General features: G+C 43.5%; 2 protein-coding genes across 8 annotated transcripts; one reads left to right on the top strand and one right to left on the bottom strand.

Moving 5' to 3' along the window:
* Positions 1–24: 24 nt before the first annotated feature.
* Positions 25–24422, bottom strand: LOC124002309 (F-box only protein 33-like). 3 transcript variants are annotated; one of them, XM_046309691.1, is made up of 4 exons: positions 24411–24422; positions 6973–7083; positions 5394–6061; positions 25–4287 (listed from the first exon to the last, which is right to left on the bottom strand). In XM_046309691.1, exons 3-4 carry the CDS (start codon positions 5992–5994, stop codon positions 4022–4024), a joined length of 867 nt encoding a protein of 288 aa, XP_046165647.1. In that variant the 5' UTR covers positions 5995–6061; positions 6973–7083; positions 24411–24422; the 3' UTR covers positions 25–4021. The 3 variants fall into 3 exon arrangements, with proteins under 3 accessions (XP_046165647.1, XP_046165648.1, XP_046165646.1); XM_046309692.1 differs by lacking the exon at positions 24411–24422 and adding an exon at positions 22828–22933; XM_046309690.1 differs by lacking the exon at positions 24411–24422 and adding an exon at positions 19005–19555.
* LOC124002310 (protein FAM177A1-like) lies at positions 19923–26768 on the top strand. 5 transcript variants are annotated; one of them, XM_046309693.1, is made up of 5 exons: positions 19923–21564; positions 24468–24644; positions 24745–24811; positions 24908–25005; positions 25127–26768. In XM_046309693.1, exons 1-5 carry the CDS (start codon positions 21508–21510, stop codon positions 25319–25321), a joined length of 594 nt encoding a protein of 197 aa, XP_046165649.1. In that variant the 5' UTR covers positions 19923–21507; the 3' UTR covers positions 25322–26768. The 5 variants fall into 5 exon arrangements, with proteins under 5 accessions (XP_046165649.1, XP_046165653.1, XP_046165652.1 ...); XM_046309697.1 differs by having other exon boundaries at positions 19923–21747; XM_046309696.1 differs by having other exon boundaries at positions 19923–22501.
* The last annotated feature ends 1184 nt before the right edge of the window (positions 26769–27952 follow it).

Raw genomic sequence — 27952 nt, 5'->3', positions numbered from 1 at the left:
CCACCATGAATAACAAAGACCATGTTTGTGTTTAATGCTTTTATTCACTGGTTTAAAAAGAACCATCAATATTCAGCTGGTTTACACAATGTCACTTAGGCTTTTTCCTTTAATCTTGCATCACTTTTTCAAATCAAAATTCTCTACACTTGCCATTTTCACACCTGCACCAGTGGAGTTCCCATTTGCAGATGTACTGTACATATCCAATGCTATGCGCTCACTTGAGACAAAGTTGACAGAACACACCTGTCCAAATATTTCAACATTTAGCAAAAATGGTAAAACCATCTTAAAGCTTACAAATGTTCATAAATAGAACCCGGACATATGTTGCATAAGAGTATACATTAATGTATTGATATATACAAATACGCAGTTATTTTCTTTCCCGAAAGCTTATAAGGACACAGCCTAGGTGTTCGCACTGCTAGTGCCCCATGGTGGCCTCTTGTAATGCATGACTTATTTTGCAATAAAATATCCTGATTTTAAACAAATGCACAACATTCATACCACTTAAAACTGGGGCCTGCTGGCCAGTCTCATAGAGACCATGTCTGTAACCCATGGTCGCCTTTGAAACAGAGTTTGGCTTCCAAAGAATCAAGATCTTAAAACAATCACATTGTTATTTCCATTTGTAAGTGACAGAAAGATAAAAGCCACTGGATTATATGCGTTTGACTTGGCTGTAACGCAAGCCAGCCATTAAGAGATGTGACATGTTTAAGCTCACCTCCCTCCTGACCCCCATAACAGTGAACTTGTGGTATGATAGTGGTGCAGGTTTTTAATAATGGAATAAAACAAAAACAGAATTCTCCTCACTCAGGTCTCTTGACTTCAAGCGTTTACGCTCATAATAAGGCTGGTATGAGGTCATTTAGCTGTAGCTTCTGCAGCACAATGAGGTTCTACAGGTAACAGTTAACTCTCAGATGGACCTGCCCTCAAGCAGCTCACTGTCGCTATATAGGTTCCTCCTTTTCAACAAGAGATGTGGATTGTGATGACAAAAAATGTCAAGCATAAAAAATGTCAAGAAAAAAAGGGAACCAACTGATTTGTAAGCTGTAATAACCCAAATGGTATGTTTCTCCAGAGTATAAAAAGAAAAGAAAATACCTCCACTGCTATGCCTGTTAACATGCAGAGTGAGACTAGGCTACACAACCACTTCTATAGGACTTCACACAGCAAAATACCAATTTTGCATCATTTACTCTAATTTACTCCAATTGACCCTAAAAAAAAAAGAAATTGTTGGTTTTTAACTCCCCAGTGGAATGTTCCTTACACATCTGATAGCAGCATACAGGGCTGAAAGAATCAACAAAACTTGATTTTATCTATACTTAAATGACATTCACTTTTCACAATGAAACTGGTGAGCGAGAGCTCTGTTGTTGATCAAGCCACAGCACAGCTGTGCACCACGTGGTCCATCTTCACCCCATATTCAGTAGGTATATTTCTAGTAGTATTTGTGGAGGAGCAGTCATAGTAGTACATTTTGGCTGATCAGCCATTGGCCCTTCCCTATGCCAGCACGTGGGCACTTCATAAGGGTCGTTTCACACAGTTATCTTTGGCAGCTGATGCAGACACGCTGACAGACCGTTTTGTTTAATCCAGTGACTTGTTGTAAAAAAAAGAGTCTTCTAACTTTCATCATTTATTTTTTAGGCATGGAACACCTCTCCTCAACTGACAGTAACCCTGAAAAAGGCAGTTTCCTGCTCACTGGTGAGAAAGAGGTACACCATGCTTTGCTTCAAGCACACCATACGGCTAATTCTTTGATGTATGCACTTCCGAAACTTTATACACACACACACACACACACACACACACACACACACACACACACACACACACACACACACACACACACACACACACACACACACACACACAAAAACAATGCGGAAATAAAATATGCTTTAACGGTAGTCAAATGCTGTACTAGACAATGAATGGTGAACTGGAAACGAACACACACAAAAAAACTGAGCGAAAGCTACACTGGATTTAGGCACAGCATTAGGATGTTTTACACATTGTAACAATTAACTGGCATTTGTCATCCTCTAAAAAGGTCTTACACTACCCCTGTTCAGCACAAACAAGTTAACTCCAAATATAGAATATTATCTACATCCTCTTTGGTGTGGTACTAAAAACAAACAAAAAAATGTAATAATCCCTCTGTTAACATGTATATCATTTCAATATTCCTTTATCACTTCTCATGCATCAACCGTCAATAGACTAAGTTTAACCCAAGTGGAACCTTGCATGCAGGCTCATATCTTACTGCCACAACTAAACAGGTTAGTAGTGGATCCCATAGGCTGATCGTTACATTGTTTGAATCATGGATCACACACACACACACACACACCTTGCCAGCTGTTTCTAAGCAAACATATTTTTTCCTCAATATACAGAACTCTGCATACTGCGTTTCTCTTCCTTGACTAAAATGGCTGGCTTTGGTAGTACCAACGAAAGTTATGGGCACGGAGGAACACAACAAAAAGTAATAGCTGACCGACAGCTTCACAAATCACACAAGATCAAGAGAAACCTACACTCCTCTTTTCCGGAATGCTCCAACATCTCAGCAGCACAAAACAACCACAGGTCACCTATTCCAAGCCCCACACACTACTGCGTTATCAGTCAAGACTGGCTCCCGAAGCTTTACAAGCAACAACAAAAAAGATTAGGGGAATTCTGGATAGCAGACAACTTTACACATTAAGGTTGTTAGCTTCATATTTACATTCTACCACTGAGCAATCAACCTCAGATTCCCTCTACTACTCTGAGCCCTCAATCCAACGTTCAGCTGGTGAAACACTGTGGCCCTGGAGTCAGCGAACATAGCTGTGAACAAGAGAAACATGTGCAAGGAGTAGCTTTTTGCCATTCTTTAAACACCTTAATCTTAAAACAAATGTACAACTAAGTTTGTTTACCCCATGGTAAAAAAGGGGCAGATTGGATGGAAAAAACTACTGATACTAGAAAACAAGGGGTTTTCCAAGGCAAATGTGAAGAAAAGAAAACTGCATTAGACTGACAGACTAGCTGATTGCTTCATAGTATATACATCCTCATCATCACCATCTTCATAGAATCATGTTTTGCCCACCTGAGACAGGATTTTTCTGAGAGCAAACTGCAGCGTACGACTCGCAACGCTAACCCCTGACTTAAGTAGAACGTAGGAAACTCAGTGTCAGTGTGGAAACCTATCATATCCCACCTCTGGGTTGAGAAGAACCAGCAGGATCTTAGTCCCGTAACATAGCAACAATATCATCTCCAAAACACAAACGTAAAGAGCAGACAGGATCTTGCTGGGCTGAGGGGGGGGGGGGCTAACCACACACTCCATCAGCACGGTCCCTCCCTCTGCCGGAAGACTACTAGACTAATCTCCTGTTTAAAAACAAAAATGTGCACGAACAAGTACACAGGATTCCATCATTGCAAAAAGCCAAGGTGGATTAACTGATAACTCAGCACTTGCTGATAGACAAAACACAAAGCAAAAAATAAAACTTGCAATACAACTAACTAAGCTAGCTGTGTAAAAAAGCCCCCTTGCAACACCAACCTCTCATTTAGCTACTAAACAATTATTCAACTATACTCCTAATCATAAGCAGGATATATATAGATAGATATAAATGTAGAGCTAATACTGATAAACACGGCACAAAGGATGCTACAGAGAAGAAAATAAACATAAAAGACAAAGTATGTAAATGAGATGATCCTCTAATCACCTTATAGGTCCAGAGACAAACACTGAGCATGTGCAGCAGGCAAGACCAGACCAGGGTTGTATTCATTAAGTCATTCAATGGAAAACTTTTAGTAACAGAAAATTTGCATTGCTTATTGGTGAAGTGGGGTCCCTCCTGTTTAGGTCTGGTTTTCTTTTGTTTGATGCCTAATGAACACGACCCAGATGGCTGCCCGGTCTGGCGGCTGCAGCACTTGCCTACATGCCCAAGCTGAAGCTCTGCATCTCTCTGTGGAAGTGCTGGGTGGGCTCGCTGAGGACCAGGTTGGAGTCCAGAGAAGGGTGCCAGACACGCCCCAGGCTCAGCGACACCTCCTTCACCAGGTTGTGGACGGGGTCACCTTCCATGAAGACCCTCTGGTCCGGGTCGAAGTCAATGCTCTCCTCGGACACAGCCAGGACCTTGAGGCTGGAGCCACGCAGACGGGAAATGGCCACCAGGTTGTGGGACCACACAGTGTAGCCTGTGGTGTTCAGACAGAGGAGAATCACATTGAACGCCACTGTAGAAAGAACATACTGGATACTGAATGTAAAACAACTCCATTTGATTTGTGCTATACATATCAACATGCTGCCAATATGACCTCTACAACACACACTAGACATTAGGGCTGTTCCCTAAAATGTATTAGTCGACCAAGATACTGTTCTTTCAACCAATTGATAGGTCAGTTTTAAAAAATGTATTTTTCCATATCCTGACACATCCTATGAGTTTTAATCATATCAACTATATGCACTGAGCTTGTCGGATGCTTTAAGCAAACCATTTGTTGAAATAATTAAAAGACAAAAGGACTAGAGGGAGTTTGACCGCAATTGATTTGATTGTACGGGACCTGGCTCAGACATGCTGCACTGTGTATTAAAATAAAAAAGACAGCGAGTGACTGACTGGTTCCCGTTGTCTCGCTCTCCTCACTGCTGCCTCGACACCACAGAACCAATTCAACAGTGTACTGGTGCGTTTCAGAACTGAGGACAGTGACTACTATCCAAAGTGTGAGAGGGCGCAGTTGTTAAAAATGTTTGATTTTGTATTGCACCATTGTTCTTACATAAAATAACCATATACATTTTCAGTAGCACATTCACAATGGATCAGTCCACTCAGACAGATGTCTTGTACACCATGATGTTTTTGTTGTTATTGCTACTTAGTCGACCAACAGCCTATCGCCCAAAACAATCAACCAGTCGACTAAATGGGGTCAGCCGTACTAGACATTTTATTTTACCTTTAACAAGGCAAGTCAGTTAAGAACAAATTCTTATTTTCAATGACGGCCTAGGAACAGTGGGCTAACTGCCTTGTTCAGGGGCAGAACAACATATTTTTACCGTGTCAGCTCGGGGATTCGATCTAGCAACCTTTCGGTTACTCTCTAACCACTAGGCTACCTGCCGCCCCACATAACAGTACTCCCAGAAATAACCAGTAATAAATATTTCTATCAGAACATCTTGTAGAACCCATGCCACTGGAAATCAATCATTGCCATTCAAATGTTAGGCTACACTAAAAGAGTGGTGAGCTATGTAATGCTAACATCTGGGCCAGGCTCACCGTGGATGACCAATACAGAGAGGTGTACGCAGCGCCAGGCCAGTAGGACCAGTGGGTCCTCGTTTCGGTTGATGCCAAGGTCAGGGAAGCCGGTGTCATCCCTCATCAGGACGAAGTGGCTCAGGGTCTTGTTGTACTGCTGGGCAATGAGCTCCAGGGTTCCGTCTGTGACCAAGGTGGAGTAGCTGTCCAGGTGGATCCTCTCCAGGGGCAGGCTTGGTTTTAGCACCCTCAGCAGGTCCTGGCTGCACACATCCAGTGCCATCACGTAAACCCGCAGGTTAGCGCTGCGTTGGACCAGGGCCTTCCAGTCGTCCTCACTGGCGGTGCCATCGAGTGGCTTAGCCTCCAGAGCAGCGCCGTTGAGCATCAGGGAGAGGCGGTGTAGAGGAGCACGGTCTCCTCCAGCCAGTAGGTGGCTCAACTCAGAGGTGAAGTCACAGAAGTCGAGGGCCAGGGAACGCAGGTGGACCAGCCGCTCCAGCTCCACAGGTGAGACCAGGCAAGGCAGCTGGTTGTCCAGCAAGCCGAGGTGCTCCAGGGAGCCTGCGCTGGGGTTGGACAGAGAGGCCAGGGAGCATGGGGTCACCACGCCCAGCATGAAGGCGGAGGACAGCCACTTTATCTTCCTGCTGTTAGACAGAACCTCCAGTAACAGCTGTTGGATCCTACCCCGGCCCAGAGGAAAACACAGAAAGAAAGTTTGAAAACTTAAGCCATTTTTTCTCTGTTCCATTTCTGCAAATAAAGACCTACTCACTAACAATGAATAGATTTTTTAAAAACTGTATGGGCAGAACAGAGATCCTATTAAATGACCTATTTGTGTTCCATGTAATTATATGAGGCAGAATTTCAACAGAAGACAGTTAGAGTGTATTTTACTTTTACAGGGAGAGTGCACATTAATCAACGTTTCAGTAAAAGTGCCGGTTTAAGCCAGCCGGCTAATTTTCAACCGCAGTCCCTGGGCAGGTTATTAAAAACAATTACAATATAGACCATCATTGAGCAGTGAGCACACGCAGTACACCATAGTACAAGCAAGACATAGCATACAGACAGAGCAACATAGAACAAAAAGCGGCAAGACAAAATTCATAAAAGCAACAAAGTGTTTCCACAACTCACAAGCTACAGACAACATGGAAAGCGGCAATACACAGCTAGGGATTATGTTCACAAATCTGATTGACATTTAGCCATGTCTTCATGCATTTTGTGAAAGTGGGATATGTGGTGCAGTTATGTGTGTCTGATGGCAGTGCATTCCAGACATGGGAATTTCTCACAGAGAAAGCGGATTTACTAAAGGTGCTTTACCTTAAGGGAACTATACTGTTTGTACTGTGATTTTGAATGATTGTGCACCTAAGTATTTTGCTGTGCGACCTCGAAGAAAAATCAGGATCCTAGCTTTATTAATTCAAATAATTTTCATTGTGTCCCTAAATGTCTTTATGTGTGATGACATTTTTCAATTTAGACATGTTCCTTGTAAGAAAAGTAAGTGTAGAGCCCTGCTTTATGCCCTTTTGTCGCCCTGGGCAAGATGTAGCCTTGCCTAAAAGCTACTCACTCTTTGATTTTCTTGCCTCCTGGGTCAACCTGCTGTAGATAGGCACTGTCCAGAATGCCCTCATCCTGAAGAATGCAGGTATCCCCATACAGACTCAGCTTCTGGAGATTTCTGAGAGAGGGCCGAGAGAGAGAGAGAGAGAGCCGAGAGAGAGAGAGAGAGAGAGAGAGAGAGTCGAGAGAGAGAGGGCCGAGAGAGAGAGGGGGCCGAGAGAGAGAGGGCCGAGAGAGAGAGAGAGAGAGTCGAGAGAGAGAGAGAGGGCCGAGAGAGAGAGCCGAGAGAGAGAGCCGAGAGAGAGAGAGAGAAGAGAGGGCCGAGAGAGAGAGAGGGCAGAGAGAGAGAGAGCAGAGAGAGAGAGAGCAGAGAGAGAGGGCCGAGAGAGGGCCGAGAGAGGGCAGAGAGAGAGGGCCGAGAGAGGGCAGAGAGAGAGGGCCGAGAGAGAGAGAGAGGGCCGAGAGAGAGGGGAGAGAGAGCCGAGAGAGAGGGGAGAGAGAGCCGAGAGAGAGGGGAGAGAGAGCCGAGAGAGAGAGAGAGAGCCGAGAGAGAGAGAGAGAGCCGAGAGAGAGAGAGAGAGCCGAGAGAGAGAGAGAGAGGGAGCCGAGAGAGAGAGAGAGAGGGAGCCGAGAGAGAGAGCCGAGAGGGAGCCGAGAGAGGGAGCGAGAGAGAGAGAGAGAGAGAGAGAGAGAGAGGGCCGAGCGAGAGAGAGAGGGCCGAGCGAGAGAGAGAGGGCCGAGCGAGAGAGAGAGGGCCGAGCGAGAGAGAGAGGGCCGAGCGAGAGAGAGAGGGCGAGAGAGAGAGAGGGCCGAGCGAGAGAGAGAGGGCCGAGCGAGAGAGAGAGAGGGCCGAGCGAGAGAGAGAGGGCCGAGCGAGAGAGAGAGGGCCGAGCGAGAGAGAGAGGGCCGAGCGAGAGAGAGAGGGCCGAGCGAGAGAGAGAGGGCCGAGCGAGAGAGAGAGGGCCGAGCGAGAGAGAGAGGGCCGAGCGAGAGAGAGAGGGCCGAGCGAGAGAGAGAGGGCCGAGCGAGAGAGAGAGGGCCGAGCGGGGAGAGAGAGGGCCGAGCGGGGAGAGAGATATGAGCTTTAGTCAAAACCAGACACAAATCAGCCATAGTGGAGGTCAGTGAATGTTCTAATTGTGGTCTGCAACAAACACAATCAAACAGTATACATGTCCTCACCAATTTGCCAGAAGGCCTCTGACAATAAATACCTTTCAACATCACACACGGGTGTCCACCACAAACCTAGCGACTAGACACCACAAACATGGCAGACTAAATTCCACTCCATGGTGACTTCCTTCACCATTGAACGGAGTTTGGTCCACTACAACAAACCCAGCTTCCGGCATTTGATTGCGCCACTAAATCGCTCAAACGCTCTTAAACAAGTGTGTTGTAATTGAATGAACGCTGGAATTAAATATCAACAAAGAAATGCCTCAAGACACCTTTAAGCCATCTCTGTGGCAGTGGAAGTTTAACTTTTCAGGACACAAATGTATCCAAAAGATATTAGCATATTGAAAGTACATGTTTGAAAAGGCAGAGTTGCATATCACCAGGGTTGGGGAGTAACGGATGACATGTAGTCCGTTACATGGAAGTGATTACAAAAAAAACGAACGGTCATCCATTTCCAGCAAAAATATTGCAATCTGGTTTCAGACACTTTTGAAAAACTAGATTACTTTAATGATTACTTTTAAATTCAGAAAGGATGTTTGCGGGAAAACAAAATCTTTGACACTTCTGTTCTCAATTACATTCAAATCAGCATTGAAAAGGGTGCAAGTTTAAATGTATTCAACGTGTGTGAGTCTGGCCGTAAGTCAGAGACCACTATGATGACAAACCAAATGTGCTTGATGGAAAGCGGGAAAACAGCAGGAATATACTTTTGTAGGCTACAGTCCAAGCTATGCCATCCAATGGTGTGACTGCTGTCAGCATCTAAAGATTATCCAACTTGAATAAATAAATGGAGGTGAGGATGACAGCAGAGGTGTAGTCTACGACGATACGGATATCACTTATTGAATAATACATAGCAGCAATGTGATTCACAATCACACTTGTGAGGCGTCTGAAAAACAGACAAGTACATTAGAGTGTCTAGTTTGAGAAACAGACGCCCCCACAAGTCTCCAACTGACAGCTTCATTAAATAATACCGGCAAAACACCAGTCTCAATGTCAACAGTGAAGAGGTGACTCCGGGATGCTGGCCTTCTAGGCAGAGTTCTTTTGCCCATCTTAATCTTTTATTTTTATTGGCCAGTCTAAGATATGGCTTTTCCTATGCAACTCTGCCTACAAGGCCAGCATCCTGGAGTCACCTCTTCACTGTCGATGTTGAGACTGGTGTTTTGCAGGGTACTATTGAATTAAGTTGCCAGTTGGAGACTTGAGGCATCTGTCTAGTTTGAGAAACATGCTAATGTACTTGTCCTCTTGCTCAGTTGTGCACCGGGGCCTCCCACTCTTTCTATTCTGGTTAGGGCCAGTTTGCGCTGTTCTGTGAAGGGAGTAGTACACAACGTTGTATGAGATCTTCAGTTTCTTGGCAATACCTCGCATGAAATAGCCTTCATTTCTCAGAACAAGAATAGACTGACGAGTTTCAGAAGAAAGTTAATTGTTTCTGGCCATTTTGAGCCTGTAATTGAACCCACAAATGCTGATGCTCCAGATACTCAACTAGTCTAAAGGCCAGTTTTATTGCTTCTTTAATCAGAACAACAGTTTCAGCTGTGCTAACATAATTGCAAAATGATAATGATCAATTAGCCTTTTAAAAATATAAACTTGGATTTGCTAACACAACATGCCATTGGAACACAGGAGTGATGGCTGCTGATAATGGGCCTCTTTACGCCTCTCAGCCGTTTCCAGCTACAATAGTCATTTACAACATTAACAATGTCTACACTGTATTTCTGATCAATTTGATGCTATTTTAATGGACAACATTGTTTTGCTTTTCTTTCAAAAACAAGGACATTTCTAAGTGACCCCAAACTTTTGAATGGTAATGTGTGTGTACGTCAAAAGTTGAAGAACATCCCCTCATTTCAGGGTTTTCTTTATTTTTACTATAAAAACTATGAAATAACACATATGGAATCATGTATTAACTAGGGATGCACCAATATGACATTTTTGTCCGATACCAATATTTTCCTTGCCAAAACACCAGATACTGATAAACGATAATGAAAATTCGGGTGGCATTTTAAGCATTCTTGTACAGTTAAATAGTTGAAACACACACACACACAAAGAAGTTATTTTGTTAGCATTTACGTATGTCCCAATTACCAGTAAAACATAATCAAAACTAGAGGTCGAACGATTAATCAGAATGGCCGATTAATTAGGGCCGATTTCAAGTTATTATAACAATCGGAAATCGCTATTTTTGGGTGCCGATTTGCCAATTTTTCTTTTTTTATACCTTTATTTAACTAGGCAAGTCAGTTAACCTCTTGGTCCTACCTGGCACGCAGGCGTCCCATCTAGACATCTGGAAATGCAAATGCGCTACGCTAAATGCTAATAGTACTAGTTAAAACTCAAACGTTCATTAAAATACACATGCAGGGTATTGAATTAAAGCTACACTCGTTGTGAATCCAGGCAACAAGTCAGATTTTTAAAATGCTTTTCGGCGAAAGCATGAGAAGCTATTATCTGATAGCATGTAACACCCCAAAAGACCCGCAGGGGACGTAAACAAAATAATTAGCATAGTCGTCGCTACACAAACGGCACAAATAAAATATAAAACATTCATTACCTTTGACCATCTTCTTTGTTGGCACTCCTAGATGTCCCATAATCACTATTGGGTCTTTTTTTTTATTAAATCGGTCCATATATAGCCTAGATATCGATCTATGAAGACTGTGTGATTTTAATTAAAAAAGTCGACGATAAACTTTCACAAAACACTTTGAAATACTTTTGTAATGCAACTTTAGGTATTATTAAACGTTAATAAGCGATCAAATTGATCACGAGGCGAAGTATATTCTTTAGCTGTCCATCTGGAAATAATGTCTGGGTAATCCTCAACCAAAATATCCGGTCGGAGACCGGAAGAAATGCGTTGCCTTGCGTCTGTTTGACCAAGAAACAAAGCCTAGGCAAATGACAAGACTCTAGACAACGTGTGGAAGCTGTAGGTATTGCAACCTCAGCCCCATTAAATGTGGTTCACCTTTATCAATGGGTTCAAGTCGCGCATGGATATATATTTCCATTTTCAGTGATCAGATTTTCCTGCGTTTTTCAATGAAACACACGTTCTGTTATAGTCACAGCCGTGATTTAACCAGTTTTAGAAACGTCTGAGTGTTTTCTATCCACACATACTAATCATATGCATATGATATGGTAGCCATTATTCCAATCGCTTCTAATGAGAAACCAATTCTCCCGACAGAGAGGGGAGGCCGGCTCGGTCCTCCCCCTCCCGCTCCGTGGCTCGATGACTCACTGCGAGCTCACAGAACAGGGCTCCGGGCAGCCGAGCGGAAATGGAGGAAAACTCGCCTCCCTGCGGACCTGGCATCCTTTCACTCCCTCCTCTCTACAGGGAGTGAGGAGCATTTTCCTCCTCTTGTCTGCTGCTAAAGCCACTTTCTACCACTCTAAATTCCAAGCATCTGCCTCTAACCCCAGGAAGCTCTTTGCCACCTTCTCCTCCCTCCTGAATCCTCCTCCCTCCTGATTCCTCCTCCCTCCTGAATCCTCCTCCCCCTCCCCCCCCCCCCTCCTCCCTCTCTGCAGATGACTTCGTCAACCATTTTGAAAAGAAGGTCGACGACATCCGATCCTCGTTTGCTAAGTCACACGACACCGCTGGTTCTGCTCACACTGCCCTACCCTGTGCTCTGACCTCTTTCTCCCCTCTCTCTCCAGATGAAATCTCACGTCTTGTGACGGCCGGCCGCCCAACAACCTGCCCGCTTGACCCTATCCCCTCCTCTCTTCTCCAGACCATTTCCGGAGACCTTCTCCCTTACCTCACCTCGCTCATCAACTCATCCCTGACCGCTGGCTACGTCCCTTCCGTCTTCAAGAGAGCGAGAGTTGCACCCCTTCTGAAAAAACCTACACTAGATCCCTCCGATGTCAACAATTACAGACCAGTATCCCTTCTTTCTTTTCTCTCCAAAACTCTTGAACGTGCCGTCCTTGGCCAGCTCTCCCGCTATCTCTCTCTGAATGACCTTCTTGATCCAAATCAGTCAGGTTTCAAGACTAGTCATTCAACTGAGACTGCTCTCCTCTGTATCACGGAGGCGCTCCGCACTGCTAAAGCTAACTCTCTCTCCTCTGCTCTCATCCTTCTAGATCTATCGGCTGCCTTCGATACTGTGAACCATCAGATCCTCCTCTCCACCCTCTCCGAGTTGGGCATCTCCGGCGCGGCCCACGCTTGGATTGCGTCCTACCTGACAGGTCTCCTCACCACGCGCTCTCACCACTGGTGTCCCCCAGGGCTCTGTTCTAGGCCCTCTCCTATTCTCGCTATACACCAAGTCACTTGGCTCTGTCATAACCTCACATGGTCTCTCCTATCATTGCTATGCAGACGACACACAATTAATCTTCTCCTTTCCCCCTTCTGATGACCAGGTGGCGAATCGCATCTCTGCATGTCTGGCAGACATATCAGTGTGGATGACGGATCACCACCTCAAGCTGAACCCCGGCAAGATGGAGCTGCTCTTCCTCCCGGGGAAGGACTGCCCGTTCCATGATCTCGGCATCACGGTTGACAACTCCATTGTGTCCTCCTCCCAGAGCGCTAAGAACCTTGGCGTGATCCTGGACAACACCCTGTCGTTCTCAACCAACATCAAGGCGGTGGCCCGTTCCTGTAGGTTCATGCTCTACAACATCCGCAGAGTACGACCCTGCCTCACACAGGAAGCGGCGCAGGTCCTAATCCAGGCACTTCTCATCTCCCGTCTGGATTACTGCAACTCGCTGTTGGCTGGGCTCCCTGCCTGTGCCATTAAACCCCTTCAACTCATCCAGAACGCCGCAGCCCGTCTGGTGTTCAACCTTCCCAAGTTCTCTCACGTCACCCCGCTCCTCCGTTCTCTCCACTGGCTTCCAGTTGAAGCTCGCATCCGCTACAAGACCATGGTGCTTGCCTACGGAGCTGTGAGGGGAACGGCACCTCAGTACCTCCAGGCTCTGATCAGGCCCTACACCCAAACAAGGGCACTGCGTTCATCCACCTCTGGCCTGCTCGCCTCCCTACCACTGAGGAAGTACAGCTCCCGCTCAGCCCAGTCAAAACTGTTCGCTGCTCTAGCCCCCCAATGGTGGAACAAACTCCCTCATGACGCCAGGACAGCGGAGTCAATCACCACCTTCCGGAGACACCTGAAACCCCACCTCTTTAAGGAATACCTAGGACAGGATAAGTAATCCCTCTCACCTCACCCCACAATGTTTGCCATGTTTGAAATGGCAGCAGCGGTATGAGAACCAGCATATTCTTGAGCATGCAATACAGCTTTCCTCAACACGAAATCCTTGTCGACCCACTGTGCTGTCAGACTAAGCGCGCTCATGGGGCTGACATAGCTGGTCCAACTGTCAGTCGTGAAGCTAATAGCAGTGATGCCCATAGCAAGTAGCTCATGGATGTGCGTTTCAACAAAACTAACTCCAGTAGGGCAACATCTGAAAAATAGCGCCTACTTGGTAATGTGCACTGGGGCTCGAAGTGCTCGACCAGTCGGCAAATGCAAACATCATCTACGACAGAGAACGGTTGATTGTCAAGGGCAATGAATTCCATCATCTTGGCGGTAATGGATTTTGATTTGAGTTGTCTCGCTGAAATGTTCTTACTCTTTCAAATGACTGCTGGACTTGAACTTGTTTAGTTGTTGGAAGTGTGTGCTTAGTTTTTTTTCCCCCTACTTTTGTTCTAAGTAACTGCTGAATGTTTGGGGGTGATGCACTTTCAAATGACTAATTAGTTTTGTGGTATTGAATGATTTCCCTTTCTCCCGTCCTCGGGAAATAATAGCAGCACAAACGTTGCATATGGCCTTTCTGTTATCTTCCTTTGAAACTTCAAAATAAATCCACACAGGCATTGTGGGCTAGGTTAGGAATGCTGTGTTGCACGTGTAACGCTGTATTGTTTGTGGCGTCATTACGTCATCCACCTATGTTATATAGGTATGCACGTCAGCTTTGACATCGGTTTTGCACATCGGCGTTAAACTAGACATCAGGCCAATGCCGATGTTGGCATTTTTTAGCTAATGTCGGCCGATTCCGATATGCTTACCAATATATCGTGCATCCCTAGTAGAAACCAGAAGAGTGTTAACCAAATCAAAATCTATTTTATATTTGAGATTATTCGAAGTTGTCACCCTTTACCTTGACAGCTTTGCATTCTCTCAAACAACTTCATGAGGAAGTTAACCTGGACTGCATTTCAATTAAACAGGTGTGCCTTCTTAAAAGTTAATTTGTGGAATTTCTTTCCTTCTTAATGCATTGTGACACAGTATGGGGGGGTTATACAGAAGATAGCCCTATTTGGTAAAAGACCAAGTCCATATTATGGCAAGAACAGCTCAAATAAGCAGGTCGAAATGACAGTCCATCATTCATTTAAGACATGAAGGTCTGTCAATACGGAACATTTCAGGAACTTTGAAAGTTTCTTCAAGTGCAGTCGCAAAAACCATCCAGCACTATGATGGTTCTACAGCTGCACCATCAAGAGCATCCTGACTAAGAAGAGACTTGTTTGGGCCAAGAAACACACGCAATGGACATTAGACTGGTGGAAATTTGTCCTTTGCTCTGAAGTCCAAATTGGAGATTGTTGGTTCTAACTGCCGTGTCTTTGTGAGATGCAGTGTGGTTGAACAGATGATCTCTGCATGTGTATTTCCCAATGTAAAGCATGGAGGAAGTGGTGTGATGGTGTGGGCGTGCTTGCTGGTGATACTGTCAATGTTTTATGTAGAATTCAAGGCACACTTAACCAGCATGGATACCACAGCATTCTGTAGCGATACGCCATCCCATCTGGTTTGGGCTTAGTGGGACTATCATTTGTTTTTCAACAGGACAATGACCCAACATACCTCCAGGCTGTGTAAGGGCTAAATAGGAGCCTCAAGGAGGAGAGCGATTTAGTGCTGCATCAGATGACCTGGCTTCCACAATCCCCCAACCTCAACCAAACTGAGATGGTTTGGGATGAGTCGGACCGCAGAGTGAAGGAAAATCAGCCAACAAGTTCTCAGCACATGTGGGAACTCCTTCAAGACTGTTGTAAAAGCATTCCAGGTGAAGCTGGTTGAGAGAATGCCAAGAGTATGCAAAGCTGTTATCAAGGCTAAGGGTGGCTGCTTTGAAGAATCTCAAATATATTTGGATTTGTTTAACACTTTTGGTTACTACATGATTCCATATGTGTTATTTCATAGTTTAGAGGTCTTCACTATTATTCTACAATATAGAACATAGTAAAAAAAAAAACCTTGAATGAGTAGGTGTTACAACTTTTTACCAGTAGTGTATATCCATTGATTATTGAAGAATATAATTTAAATGCATCATGAGCTTAGTTCATCTGTCACACTCCATAAGAACCCAAAATATAAGCTTGTTTTTCACCAATGTTTGTAAACATTGGAAATGTAAACAAACAATGGATAAAACAAGTTTGATATCATGGATGGTCAGTCCTTGCATCAATAGCTTTGTCTATTAATCTGAGAGTGGCTACATTTCATGACAACAAAATCATAAACAACAATGCCCTTAACCAACACAAAAACATCCTATGGCGTTCTGCATTAGCATCGAACAGCCCCCGTGATATGCAGCTATTCAGGGAAGCTAGAAACCGTTATACAGAGGCAGTTAGAAAAGCCAAGGCTAGCTTTTTCAAGCAGAAATTTGCTTCCTGCAACACTAACTCAAAAAAGTTCTGGGACACTGTAAAGTCCATGGAGAATAAGAACACCTCCTCCCAGCTGCCCACTGCACTGAAGATAGGAAACACTGTCACCACTGATAAATCCACCATAATTGAGAATTTCAATAAGCATTTTTCTACGGCTGGCCATGCTTTCCACCTGGCTACTCCTACCCCGGTCAACAGCACTGCACCCCCAACAGCAACTCGCCCAAGCCTTCCCCATTTCTCCTTCTCCCAAATCCATTCTGCTGATGTTCTGAAAGAGCTAAAAAATCTGGACCCCTACAAATCAGCCGGGCTAGACAATCTGGACCCTTTCTTTCTAAAATTATCTGCCGAAATTGTTGCCACCCCTATTTACTAGCCTGTTCAACCTCTCTTTCGTGTCGTCTGAGATTCCCAAAGATTGGAAAGCAGCTGCGGTCATCCCCCTCTTCAAAGGGGGGGACACTCTTGACCCAAACTGCTACAGACCTATATCTATCCTACCATGCCTTTCTAAGGTCTTCGAAAGCCTAGTCAACAAACAGATTACCGACCATTTTTAATCTAACCATACCTTCTCTGCTATGCAATCTGGTTTCAGAGCTGGTCATGGGTGCACCTCAGCCACACTCAAGGTCCTAAACGATATCTTAACCGCCATCGATAAGAAACATTACTGTGCAGCCGTATTCATTGATCTGGCCAAGGCTTTCGATTCTGTCAACCACCACATCCTCATCGGCAGACTCGACAGCCTTGGTTTCTCAAATGATTGCCTCGCCTGGTTCACCAACTACTTCTCTGATAGAGTTCAGTGTGTCAAATCGGAGGGTCTGCTGTCCGAACCTCTGGCAGTCTCTATGGGGGTGCCACAGGGTTCAATTCTTGGACCGACTCTCTTCTCTGTATACATAAATGAGGTCACTCTTGCTGCTGGTGAGTCCCTGATCCACCTCTACGCAGACGACACCATTCTGTATACTTCCGGCCCTTCTTTGGACACTGTGTTAACAACCCTCCAGGCAAGCTTCAATGCCATACAACTCTCCTTCCGTGGCCTCCAATTGCTCTTAAATACAAGTAAAACTAAATCCATGCTCTTCAACCGATCGCTACCTGCACCTACCCGCCTGTCCAACATCACTACTCTGGACGGCTCTGACTTAGAACACGTGGACAACTACAAATACTTAGGTGTCTGGTTAGACTGTAAACTCTCCTTCCAGACCCATATCAAACATCTCCAATCCAAAGTTAAATCTAGAATTGGCTTCCTATTTCGCAACAAAGCATCCTTCACTCATGCTGCCAAACATACCCTTGTAAAACTGACCATCCTACCAATCCTCGACTTTGGCGATGTCATTTACAAAATAGCCTCCAATACCCTACTCAACAAATTGGATGCAGTCTATCACAGTGCAATCCGTTTTGTCACCAAAGCCCCATATACTACCCACCATTGCGACCTGTACGCTCTCGTTGGCTGGCCCTCACTTCATACTCGTCGCCAAACCCACTGGCTCCATGTCATCTACAAGACCCTGCTAGGTAAAGTCCCCCTTATCTCAGCTCGCTGGTCACCATAGCATCTCCCACCTGTAGCACACGCTCCAGCAGGTATATCTCTCTGGTCACCCCCAAAACCAATTCTTTCTTTGGCCGCCTCTCCTTCCAGTTCTCTGCTGCCAGTGACTGGAACGAACTGCAAAAATCTCTGAAACTGGAAACACTTATCTCCCTCACTAGCTTTAAGCACCAACTGTCAGAGCATCTTACAGATTACTGCACCTGTACATAGCCCACCTATAATTTAGCCCAAACAACTACCTCTTTCCCAACTGTATTTAATTTATTTATTTATTTTGCTCCTTTGCACCCCATTATTTTTATGTCTACTTTGCACATTCTTCCATTGCAAAACTACCATTCCAGTGTTTTACTTGCTATATTGTATTTACTTTGCCACCATGGCCTTTTTTGCCTTTACCTCCCTTCTCACCTCATTTGCTCACATTGTATATAGACTTGTTTATACTGTATTATTGACTGTATGTTTGTTTTACTCCATGTGTAACTCTGTGTCGTATCTGTCGAACTGCTTTGCTTTATCTTGGCCAGGTCGCAATTGTAAATGAGAACTTGTTCTCAACTTGCCTACCTGGTTAAATAAAGGTGAAATAAATAAAAATAAAAATAGGGATGGCTAATAAACCCTTAGTTTTGGGGTTATGCTCAAGTAAAACAATTTGGCTAATCTACACCTCCAAGTCCTATTCTTGAAGATCACGTAGTATAGCATTTATTGGAATGACTGGAATTCTGATAGACTTCGGTTATTAATGTAAAGATACAATTTAATCGTATTATTATATGTAGTAGAAAACATAACCAACCCATAAAGTAAAATGTAGCATCCATATAAGGCCAGCTAAATAAACTTTCTTTAACATTGATTTATCCTGCAATAGATATCGTTCAATTGGTAACATACATTTTTGCATTCTTCTTATGCCTCTTGAGGGGAAGTCATCTAAAAGTAACTTAATGTAATCAGTTTACGTTACCGAGTTTGGTCAAGCCAAAAGTTACGTTACTGATTACTATTTTGGACAGGTAACTAGTTACGGATTACATTTAGAAAGAAACCCATCCAAACCTGAATGACAGCATGCTGCCAATGTCATTGTTGACCTCAATGGTTGAGCCTAGCTAGTTTCCCTGGGCATGACCACCACTGCTGCAATGTTGTTTAAATGTAATTTTAAAAAACTCCTTGCAACATCCTTTGCGCAACAAGTTTAAAACCAGATTTCTAACTGACATGCCTTCTCCAAGTAGTTAGATTGTAGCTAAAACAGACTGAAAACCACACAAGCAGTATAACGTTAAGCAGAAATCGAGTAACGACATGACCCGATTACGTAATGATAGTTTGTTTATAGCAAGGCTAGCTACTTAACGTTAGCTGACTACGACCCAACAAACACTCAAATTGACACGTATGGAGTTGCTGACTCCATTTACTTTAAACATGTATTGAATAATTGTAGTAACTATCCAACTACCTGTTGTTTCGAATACATCTGAGCACACACAACACCTGTTCCAAATATGTGATCCTTGCGTCTTTCCAGCGATCAAGCAATTGAGGGTCGCGTTCTACAGGTTCTATCCTGCCCTCAACTCCGCTCAGTGGGCTTAGATATCCGTCCACAGGGGCAACCTCGAGATGTAGCTCGCGCACGAAGGCGCCAAACTTCCTCATGAGAAATTCTAATCTTGGGGTCTGTTTGGAGCCAGAACCTCCCCAGTTTGCACCACCTCCGACACGCAACTTCAGCTCCGTCCAAAGCGATGGGTAAAACAGACACTCCCTCCAGCGAGAGCACACGGCCGAGGCCCGAAGCTTGTCACGGTCGGACAAGAATGAAAATATATGGACGATAAGCTCGCTAGGTAAAGCCATGGCTCCGACACACCCGTACAAAGCCATGGCGCAGACCACTAAACTACTGTATTAATCGCGGACAGAAAGTGTACATATAACCGTTGTAAGATTGTGCGACAACAGTCCAGTTCCGGTACTCGCTCTCCGTAAAACTAAACATCCAGCAGATGTGCGTTCAATACTATTGGATCATACCACTTATGACTACGTGGGGATGAAAACAATCCTCCGCAACGTTCCACTTTTTGAAAACAGGCCGACATCATTTATGTTTAAGTTACATATTCTTATGTTTGATCATAATTTGTTTAACTTATATATTCATATGTTGGATATACTTTCATTTTCTGTAGAATATGTTGTTCATTTAATTGTCATCTGCAAATATAGTTATTTTATCAAACCATTTGCAGTAGTGGTTTGGTCCAATTACTTATTTTTGCCATACCTCTCAAGTGCGCAAGGGGGGGAACTTTTACTGCAGTTGAGTCCCCAACATAAGGGGACATTTTATTGAATTCTCTGCCAACGACAAGACCACCTCGTTTTCTCTTTGCACACTCTCTTTACCGTTATAGTGTAGGATACCATATTATTGACCTAACTAGCACAGCCAATGCTGTAGAAATGTAAAAGGAATTTATTTTCAAGAACAATATCCAATAGCAGATACCTTCACGTTCAGGGGTATTTGATTGAATGCCATTTTTGGGCTGGATTGCCTGTGAGATAGAGGACCGGACAAAAAAATGAGGAAAGTGGAACATATGAGTAAATATGGAGTGGGGGATTGCACAAGCCTGCAAGATCTGATGAGGGAGAAAATGGTGGACAATGAAAAAAGGAGAAAAGTGGAACATGTTTTGAGTAAATATGGAAAAAAGGATCATGCAGAACTTTTGGAAGAGCTACAGAAGGAATTGAATGTGACGAGAGTGAGGATGAAGTACCTGCGGTGAAGACCGCCGTGTTGGAGCCTCGTCCCGATGATGACAAGGATGATTCTGGCCCAGTGGGTGTGAGATTTGTGGAGAGAATGGATACTTGTATTCTGGCTGATCCATATGTGGTTTCAGGTTGGATGGAAAAAGAGGTTTGGGACTGTTGAGTTGGTGAAAGTAACTCAACAGTGATGTATTGTGTTTCTTCCATCCAGAGGGAGAGGGCGCTCCGGACCATGCGATTAGGGACAAGAACTGTCTTGCTTTGCTCTTCGGAGCAGGGCGCTGTTGAAAGCCGTGATAATGGGGGTAGCATTAAGTATTGCGGAAGATCAACTGAAATGGAAGATTCCTGGTGTCTGTGAGGCCCGCCGTTTGGTGCGATGCAGACCCGGTGGAGAGTGTGGTGAAATGGAGATGACATTGGCTGTTCTGCTGAGTTTTGATGCAGAGTCTTCGCACAAGATCAAGTTAGGATGTGTTAGTTATCCCGTGAGAGTTTTTGTTCCCGAAAATACTACAGTGTTATGGCGCTGGAGATCGGAGGTGTCCGGTAACAGAAAGGCAGGTTGAGGTTTCCAGGCGTCAGAGTAGTACAGAAAGTGTCATATGCTGAAACAGTGAAGAAAGTTGTAGAGAAAGATGGGTGCAGGGTGAGAGATCCTGAGGGGATTCCTGTGAGTAGGCAGAGACCAATAGAGAGGGATGGATGGGAATAACATGTGCTTCAGTAATGTGGGTTTCTTAGCATTCATAGCCATGGTTGTCAACTGTACTGTAGAAATGGAACATAAGTCACAGAAAATAAAGGTGGTGATGGCAGCTGCAGAGAAGTACCTAGGATTGTGAGGTTGTACTGCAGAAGATTTGCAGGGGGTGTTGGGTGGTAGTGTTCTGTCCTCTCAGACCATTGGCCTAGAGTAGGATTAAATATTGGAATGGGGTGGTGAGATTTTTAGTGAGGGTTAATATTTGGCAGGGTAATGTTCCTTTTTCCCCAATTTTGTATTACCGGAAGTTAATGTAGGTAGGCCGTGACTGGCCTCACACTCCAGTACAGTAGGTGGCAGTGTATTCCCGTTAAAGTTGGTTGCGATCCGCCAACCCAATACCGAAGAAGAATGGACAAAAGTAATGGTGAAGAATGGAATGAAAAATAAGTGTCGATAATTGAAGGGGATGATAGTATATCAGACAAGGATCCGTTTCTTGTTGGGATGCGTTTTTTTGAAAAGGGTGATTATCTGGGAAATCAGTTTGGCGTATCGAAGACGGTAAATCGTAGCCTGCTAGGAAAAGTTCAATCAAATCAGAGTGACCAGGCGTGGGCTTGTCCCTGATTATGTCTTAGGAACAGGGCAGTGGGCCTCACAAGAATCGAGTCACCCGAAGTATCATGCTTCAAGCACTGGAGTAGGGGTAGGGCACCTGTTTTAAGGGAGTTATCTCTGGGTTGTCAATGGAAATTGAGGAAAACCTTGCGAAAGGAATCCTTTGCGACAAGAATCCCAGGTGTAGTTAGTGCCCGTCACTTGACCCGCATGGTGGATGGAAGAAAATGTGTCGGTTCTATTTTTTTTGGAATGATGTCACCTTTTACGTTACAGGCTTATTCTAAACATTTAAATATTTTTTTCTCATCTATCTACACACAATACCGCATAATGACAAAGCGAAAACCTAAATACCTTATTTACATACTGTAATTATTCAGGCGCTTAGCAGCGGTGTCTGTTCAGTTTGGCAGCTGCGTTAGAGGGAGATGCCCGTGTGCTTCGCGGTTTACCGGATATTTTTCTGCTGTGTTGAAGATCACTGCGACCCACGCGATGTAGCGCTGTCGTTCAAGCCACTGACTTGTTATTCCCACTCGCCATCACGAAATGGACTCATGCTAGCCACAAGTTCTGACTGAGCTCAATCGTCATGAAACGCAAATACAGTGATTACTTTTTGTCTCTTTCATACAAACTTTGAGAAATAACGAGGAGCGCCCACAATGTGTTCTGTGTGGGGAAGTGCTTAGAAATGAGTCTCTCATAACGAACAAGTTAATAAAACGACACGACTGTAAACCCAGTGAGTTCTTTCAGAACAGGGCAGAATGCTTCAGGAAACAGTGCTTCGAAAGTGGAAAGTCAACTAGCAAGGCATTGTTGTCATTTTATAACAGGTGATGATATGCAGAAATAAGGGAGTATTATCTCATAGTAGAAGATGTGAGTTTCTCTTTCAAACAATCCCCTGGCCTTGTAACTTTACACAGCTAATAGCTAACGTTAGCCAAAGCAAGCTAACTACCGACTGATAGTGCAACCCAAAGAAACGGTACAGATGAAGATTTTTTTTAAATCAGGAATACTGTAAATTTTACTGTAGAAATAATTGTTGGAAACAAGTCTAGATTGGAACTGTTGCTGTTAAAATACAAGTAATACTTTTTATTCTGAACTGGAATGAACTGATTGAAGCAATATGCTTTTTGAGGCAAATACTCACACATTTCTGGGTTGCTCATCTGCAGCAGGTAGCAGTCTCCTGCCTGACTGAGAAAGCAGTAGATGTTCTTATCCAGTTTGGCACCACATACCTATGCAAGTCAGGGTTCTCAAGTACAGAAATGCTGAGCATGACCTCAGTGTTGCACTATCAAAAACTGAGCCCAGAATAGACCTGCTTGTTGAAAACTTCAACCAGCCACACACCTCTGATTAGGATTGTGTGTTTTCTGGTCTACATCTGTGTGATGTGATCAATCCAGTTCAGTTCAGAATAAAAAATATGTATTTTAACAGCAACAGTTCCAACCTAGACTTTCTATCAACAATAATTTATATAGTAAGATGTACAGTAGGCCAGAATTTTTCCATCTGTGCTGTTACTTAGGGATGCACGATCAAAAAGCCTGTGTGTGTGTGTGTGTTCTGTTATACATCTGTGGGATGTGATCAATCTGTTTATTCCAGTTCAGAAGGAAATTATTTATTGTATTTTAACAGCAACAGTTTCAACCTAGATACGTGTTTTTAATGGGGGAAAATAAACATGAAAATATATTTGTTTTTGTCTATATTGCATTTTTTGGGCAAATAGGAAAAAATGCAGCTATACATAACTAAGCTTGGGTCACAGGAAAACACAGAATTTCTCATTTGGGCCCCAGGCTAACAAAGTTTAAAAACCCTTGAATTACGGTGATCTGTCTGAGCCCGCAAATGCGTCATCACATTCCCTATTCTGATTGGTCGAATAGGCGAGCCTTCTGATAGCCCCGCAGAGGAGAGAGGGTATGGGCGAGGGGACGGTTTAAAGTTATACTGTTACACTAATAATGGTGCGTTCAAAGAGAAGCAGTGAAGTGTGATCTCTGAGCTAATAATGGTGCGTTCAAAATAACTGGGATCTCGAAAAAAAATACGAGGATATATCATAACATCTGTGATCTTCAGGTCGGAAAGTGGGAGTTCTAGGAAGAGGCCCGAGTCCACATGTGAATTTAGAGTTGGATTACCGTTCAAAATATGTTTTCCAGTCGGAGTTCGTTTTTTTCCTAGTTCAGTTGTCTTGATGTCTCTGATGTTGGAAGTAGGACACTACCGAGTTGATTTGAACGCGGCATAAAAACCGCGTCGCTGTATCTCTCTAATGTCATCATCTCTTTGGGGCAAGTTATGGACACTGAAAAGGTGTGATTATTGAAATGTTATACCTATTCTCGTGAGCTTAGCCAACAAAAAAACGATTGTGTGTGTGTGTTTTATTTTAGCTAGCTAGCTACTTCATTGTACTGTAACGTTAGCCTCAGCAGCTGACTAGTAGCTATCTAGCTAATAGCAAGCTGTCTCGAACAGGAATTCGTTCACAATTGTACATTTATACGACATGCGTAGCTAGCTACCATAGTAACAATCACTAGCACTCTGTCATTTGCTGCGGTACGAATTAAACACTCACAGAAACTGCTTGAATAAACATGCTGCGTTGGAATGTTTTCATTCAAATGTGTGACAAATGTCAACAACCATAATGTAGCTGCTATTCTTTCTAATAGTTAAATTATGATAGTAAAATTCTGTTTCTACCAGCTGTATGTAACCAAACACGTCTGGAGAATGAACTGTTGTTATGATGATTGACAGAGCTCCAATATGGTGAAGGAGTTTGAGAGTGTGGAGCTGGGAGACATGCGGATGAAAAAGCAGAAGGTGCCCCGTAGAACGATTTACTTTGCCAGTGGCGAAACCATGGAGGAATACAGCACAGATGAAGATGAGGAAGTGCAAGTTTCGATCTCTGTTAAGACCTCAGCTGACCCGGTTGGTTTCTCTGGACTTTACTCCATGACATGCACTTGAATATAATTATTAATTCCACATTTTAACTTTGTTTTCTTATTGTGTCATGTTTTTGATACAGTCCAAGTTGAATTGGGGTCCATACTTTTGGTTTTACATGTGGAGAGTGGCAACCTCCACTATTTCAGGTAAATGTGGGATTTTGTATACTACACTCTAAAGATAAACATGTATTGAATATTCTGTGTGTTAGTAATAATGTGCCTTGTGCTTTTTACTTTCAGTTTGTGACTATCTTGGGGAGAGAATGGCCTCATTGTTCGGAATTACCTCACCCAAGTACCAGTATGCTATTGACGAGTACTACAGAATGAAAAAGGAGGTAAGTTGTTGTGGAAAGCATCTATTTACAGACATTGGAATGCTTCATTACTACTACCTTGTTACTACTCCATGATGTAGTTTGTAATATTCTTGCTTCTCATTCATGATGTGACTGACAGGAGGAGGAGGAGGAGGAGGAGAACCGGCTGTCTGAGGAGGCAGAACGTCATTTTGAAGAAGAGCACAACCAGGAGATCCAGCAGCCAGCCATGGAGCAGCCGGAGGGCAAAGCCTCCTTTGTCAACGTCAGCTTCGAGCTGGATCAAGATCCCACACCTGATGCCAACCGATGTCCTGCCCCCATCCCCACCTAACAGTTCAATTAAATAGGTGTTTCTATTTTTCTCATTTCACGATGTAGCCTCCTCAGCCTTTTTTTGTTGCTATAGCATAGAATTCTTATTTTTATCATATTGATTTGATGTATCCTCAACAAAAAAAAATTCTATAGTGTAGTTTTCTTATCTTTGCCTAAATTATCATGTTCTATGTAAGTCACAGATTTAAAAAATAATATATATTTTTTTTAGTTGCTGCATTGTAAATATGCATTAACTTTTGTGTGCAATGAACATTGCTGTGCTGTGTGTCAGTGACAATGAATGAGCACACGGATGATATCTGATGCTGGTTAGCTATTTCCAGGTTTAAGAAATGTCTTTGATTTATTTTTTCAGGTACATAATAACATTGTTATACAGTAAGTTATTTTCAGCAAGATAAGTTACCTTTTTCTAAAACCATTCCAGATGTGCACAATGTTATGGAATAGTACAGATTTATTTGAATGGAAAATTATTTATATTCATTGCCAACCATGAAAATCTATTTTCATTTCAGAATGCCCACAAACATGTTACTGTTAGAATATGACCCCAGGCCTTTAATGTAATAACTTCACACGTTGCTCATTGGCATCTGTGCAAAGACTTGACATTACTGTTGTCCAGAGCTATATATTTAGAAATACAGTGAGCTCCAAAGGTATTGGGACAGTGACCATTTGTTGTTTTGGCTCTACTCCAGCACTTTGAATTTTAAATGACACAGTGACTGACTTTTTGTACATGGTCCCCTAAAATGGGGGAACTAAAAGTACTGGAACAAGTTCAATGTATTTGGTCCGATATTCCTAACACAAATTGGGCACAAAATAATCTGAAACACACACAAAACAGCAAATGACTCCAACGAGTTTGTAGAGTCATACGCTTGATGTAATCATTGTGTGCTAAGAATATGGGACAAAATAAACTTTTGACAACTTGGATACACACGTGAATTTGTCACAATACTTTTGGGACCATCTACAAAAAGTGCATTCATTTCTAAACTGGTCATATGGATGAAAATACCTTCAAATTAAAGCTCATGTAGACTAGCCTACCAGCACAGTTTCTGCGACCTGTTGGCTAGATTGCAAGTGTCAAGATGAGAGTAGTCATATTTGCTTGTTTGTGACAACTATCGATAGAGCTGAAAATGCGATGGAAAGTTTAGTTTTTTATTCGGTACATGAAAACTTGCCCAAAGAGTTTGAAATGCCAAGAGACACTAAGACAGATGCTAAACTTTATTTTCCCACTCTACTATGTACACACAAGGAAATAAAATCTTAAGAGTCCAACATACTGAAAAACAAATGTTCTAATTTATTAATGGAAACCGGTTTCATTTGAAAACTTTATAATTTGAGTAAAATATAGTATTTTATTTTTCTATATGAACTGTACATTAAACATTTAACTGTCTTGCCAAGTCCACAGGAGTGTGTGTCAAGAATCAACTAACATACAGTACAGTTGGGAAGTATTCAGGCCCCTTGACTTTCCCACCTTTTTGTTTTACGTTACCTTATTCTGAAATGGATTATTATTTTTTTTGCATTCCTCAATCTACACACAATACCCCATAATAACAAAGCAAAAACAGATCTTTACAAATGTATCAAATGAAAGAAAAAAAGAAAAAAAAACTTTACTCAGTACTTTGTTAAAACACCTTTGGCAGCGATTGAGGTCGAGTCTTCTTGGGTATGACGCTACAAGCTTAGCGCACCTTTATTTGGGGAGTTCCTCCTATTTTTCTCTGCAGATCCTCTCCAGCTGACAGGTTGGATGGGGAGCATCGCTGCACAACTATTTTCAGGTCTCTCCAGAGATGTTAGATCGGGCTCTGGCTGGGCCACTCAAGGACATTCAGAGACTTGTCCCAAAGCCCCTCCTACATTGACTCGGCTGTGTGCTTAGGGTCGTTGTCCTGTTGGAAGGTGAACCTTCGCCTCAGTCAGAGGTCCTGAGTGCTCTGGAGCAGATTTTCATTAAGGAGCTCTATACTTTGCTCCGTTCAGCTTTCCCTCGATCCTGATTAGTCTCCCATTCCCTGCAGCTGAAAAACTTGCCCACAGCATGATTCTGCCACCACACTTCACCATAGGGATTGTGCCAGGTTTCCTCCAGATGTGACGCTTGGCATTCAGGCCAAAGAGTTCAATCTTGGTGCCTTTTGGCAAACTCAATGCGAGCGGCCATGTGCCTTTTACTGAGGAGTGGCTTCCATCTGGCCACTCTACCATAAAGGCCAGATTGGTTGAGTGCTGCAGAGATGGTTGTCCTTCTGGAAGGTTCTCCCATCTCCACAGAGGGTCTCTGAAGCTCTGTCAGTGTGGCCATTGGGTTCTTGATCACCTCCCTGACCAAGGCCCTTCTCCCCCATTGCTCAGTTTGGCCGGGCGGCCTGCTCTAGGAAGAGTTGGTGGTTCCAAACTTCTTCCACTTAAGAATGTTGGAGGGCAACGTGTTCTTGGGGAGCTTCAATGCTGTAGAAATGTACCCTTCCTCAGATCTGTGCCTCGGCACAATCCTGTCTCGGAGCGCTACGGACAATTCCTTTGACAATTTCCTTTGGTTTTTGCTCCGACATACATGGTCCACTGTAGAACTTAG

This window comes from Oncorhynchus gorbuscha, linkage group LG17, assembly GCF_021184085.1.
Source record: "Oncorhynchus gorbuscha isolate QuinsamMale2020 ecotype Even-year linkage group LG17, OgorEven_v1.0, whole genome shotgun sequence".
In the NCBI taxonomy this organism is placed as follows: Eukaryota; Metazoa; Chordata; class Actinopteri; order Salmoniformes; family Salmonidae; genus Oncorhynchus; species Oncorhynchus gorbuscha.
Note: the sequence above shows the minus strand (reverse complement) of the source record. Positions and strands in the feature narration are given on the sequence as shown.

Coding starts and splice junctions, on each gene's coding strand:
- LOC124002309 (XM_046309690.1), bottom strand. CDS start 19,432: ATGGCTTTGTACGGGTGTGTCGGAGCCATGGCTTTACCTAGCGAGCTT. Junction 7,084..19,004: donor AGATGTATTCGAAACAACAG/GTAGTTGGATAG, acceptor GCCCTCTCTCAG/AAATCTCCAGAAGCTGAGTC. Junction 6,062..6,972: donor GGAGGCAAGAAAATCAAAGA/GTGAGTAGCTTT, acceptor GGGCCGGGGTAG/GATCCAACAGCTGTTACTGG.
- LOC124002310 (XM_046309693.1), top strand. CDS start 21,508: ATGATAGTATATCAGACAAGGATCCGTTTCTTGTTGGGATGCGTTTTT. Junction 21,565..24,467: donor GATGCGTTTTTTTGAAAAGG/GTGATTATCTGG, acceptor GATGATTGACAG/AGCTCCAATATGGTGAAGGA. Junction 24,812..24,907: donor GGCAACCTCCACTATTTCAG/GTAAATGTGGGA, acceptor TTTTACTTTCAG/TTTGTGACTATCTTGGGGAG.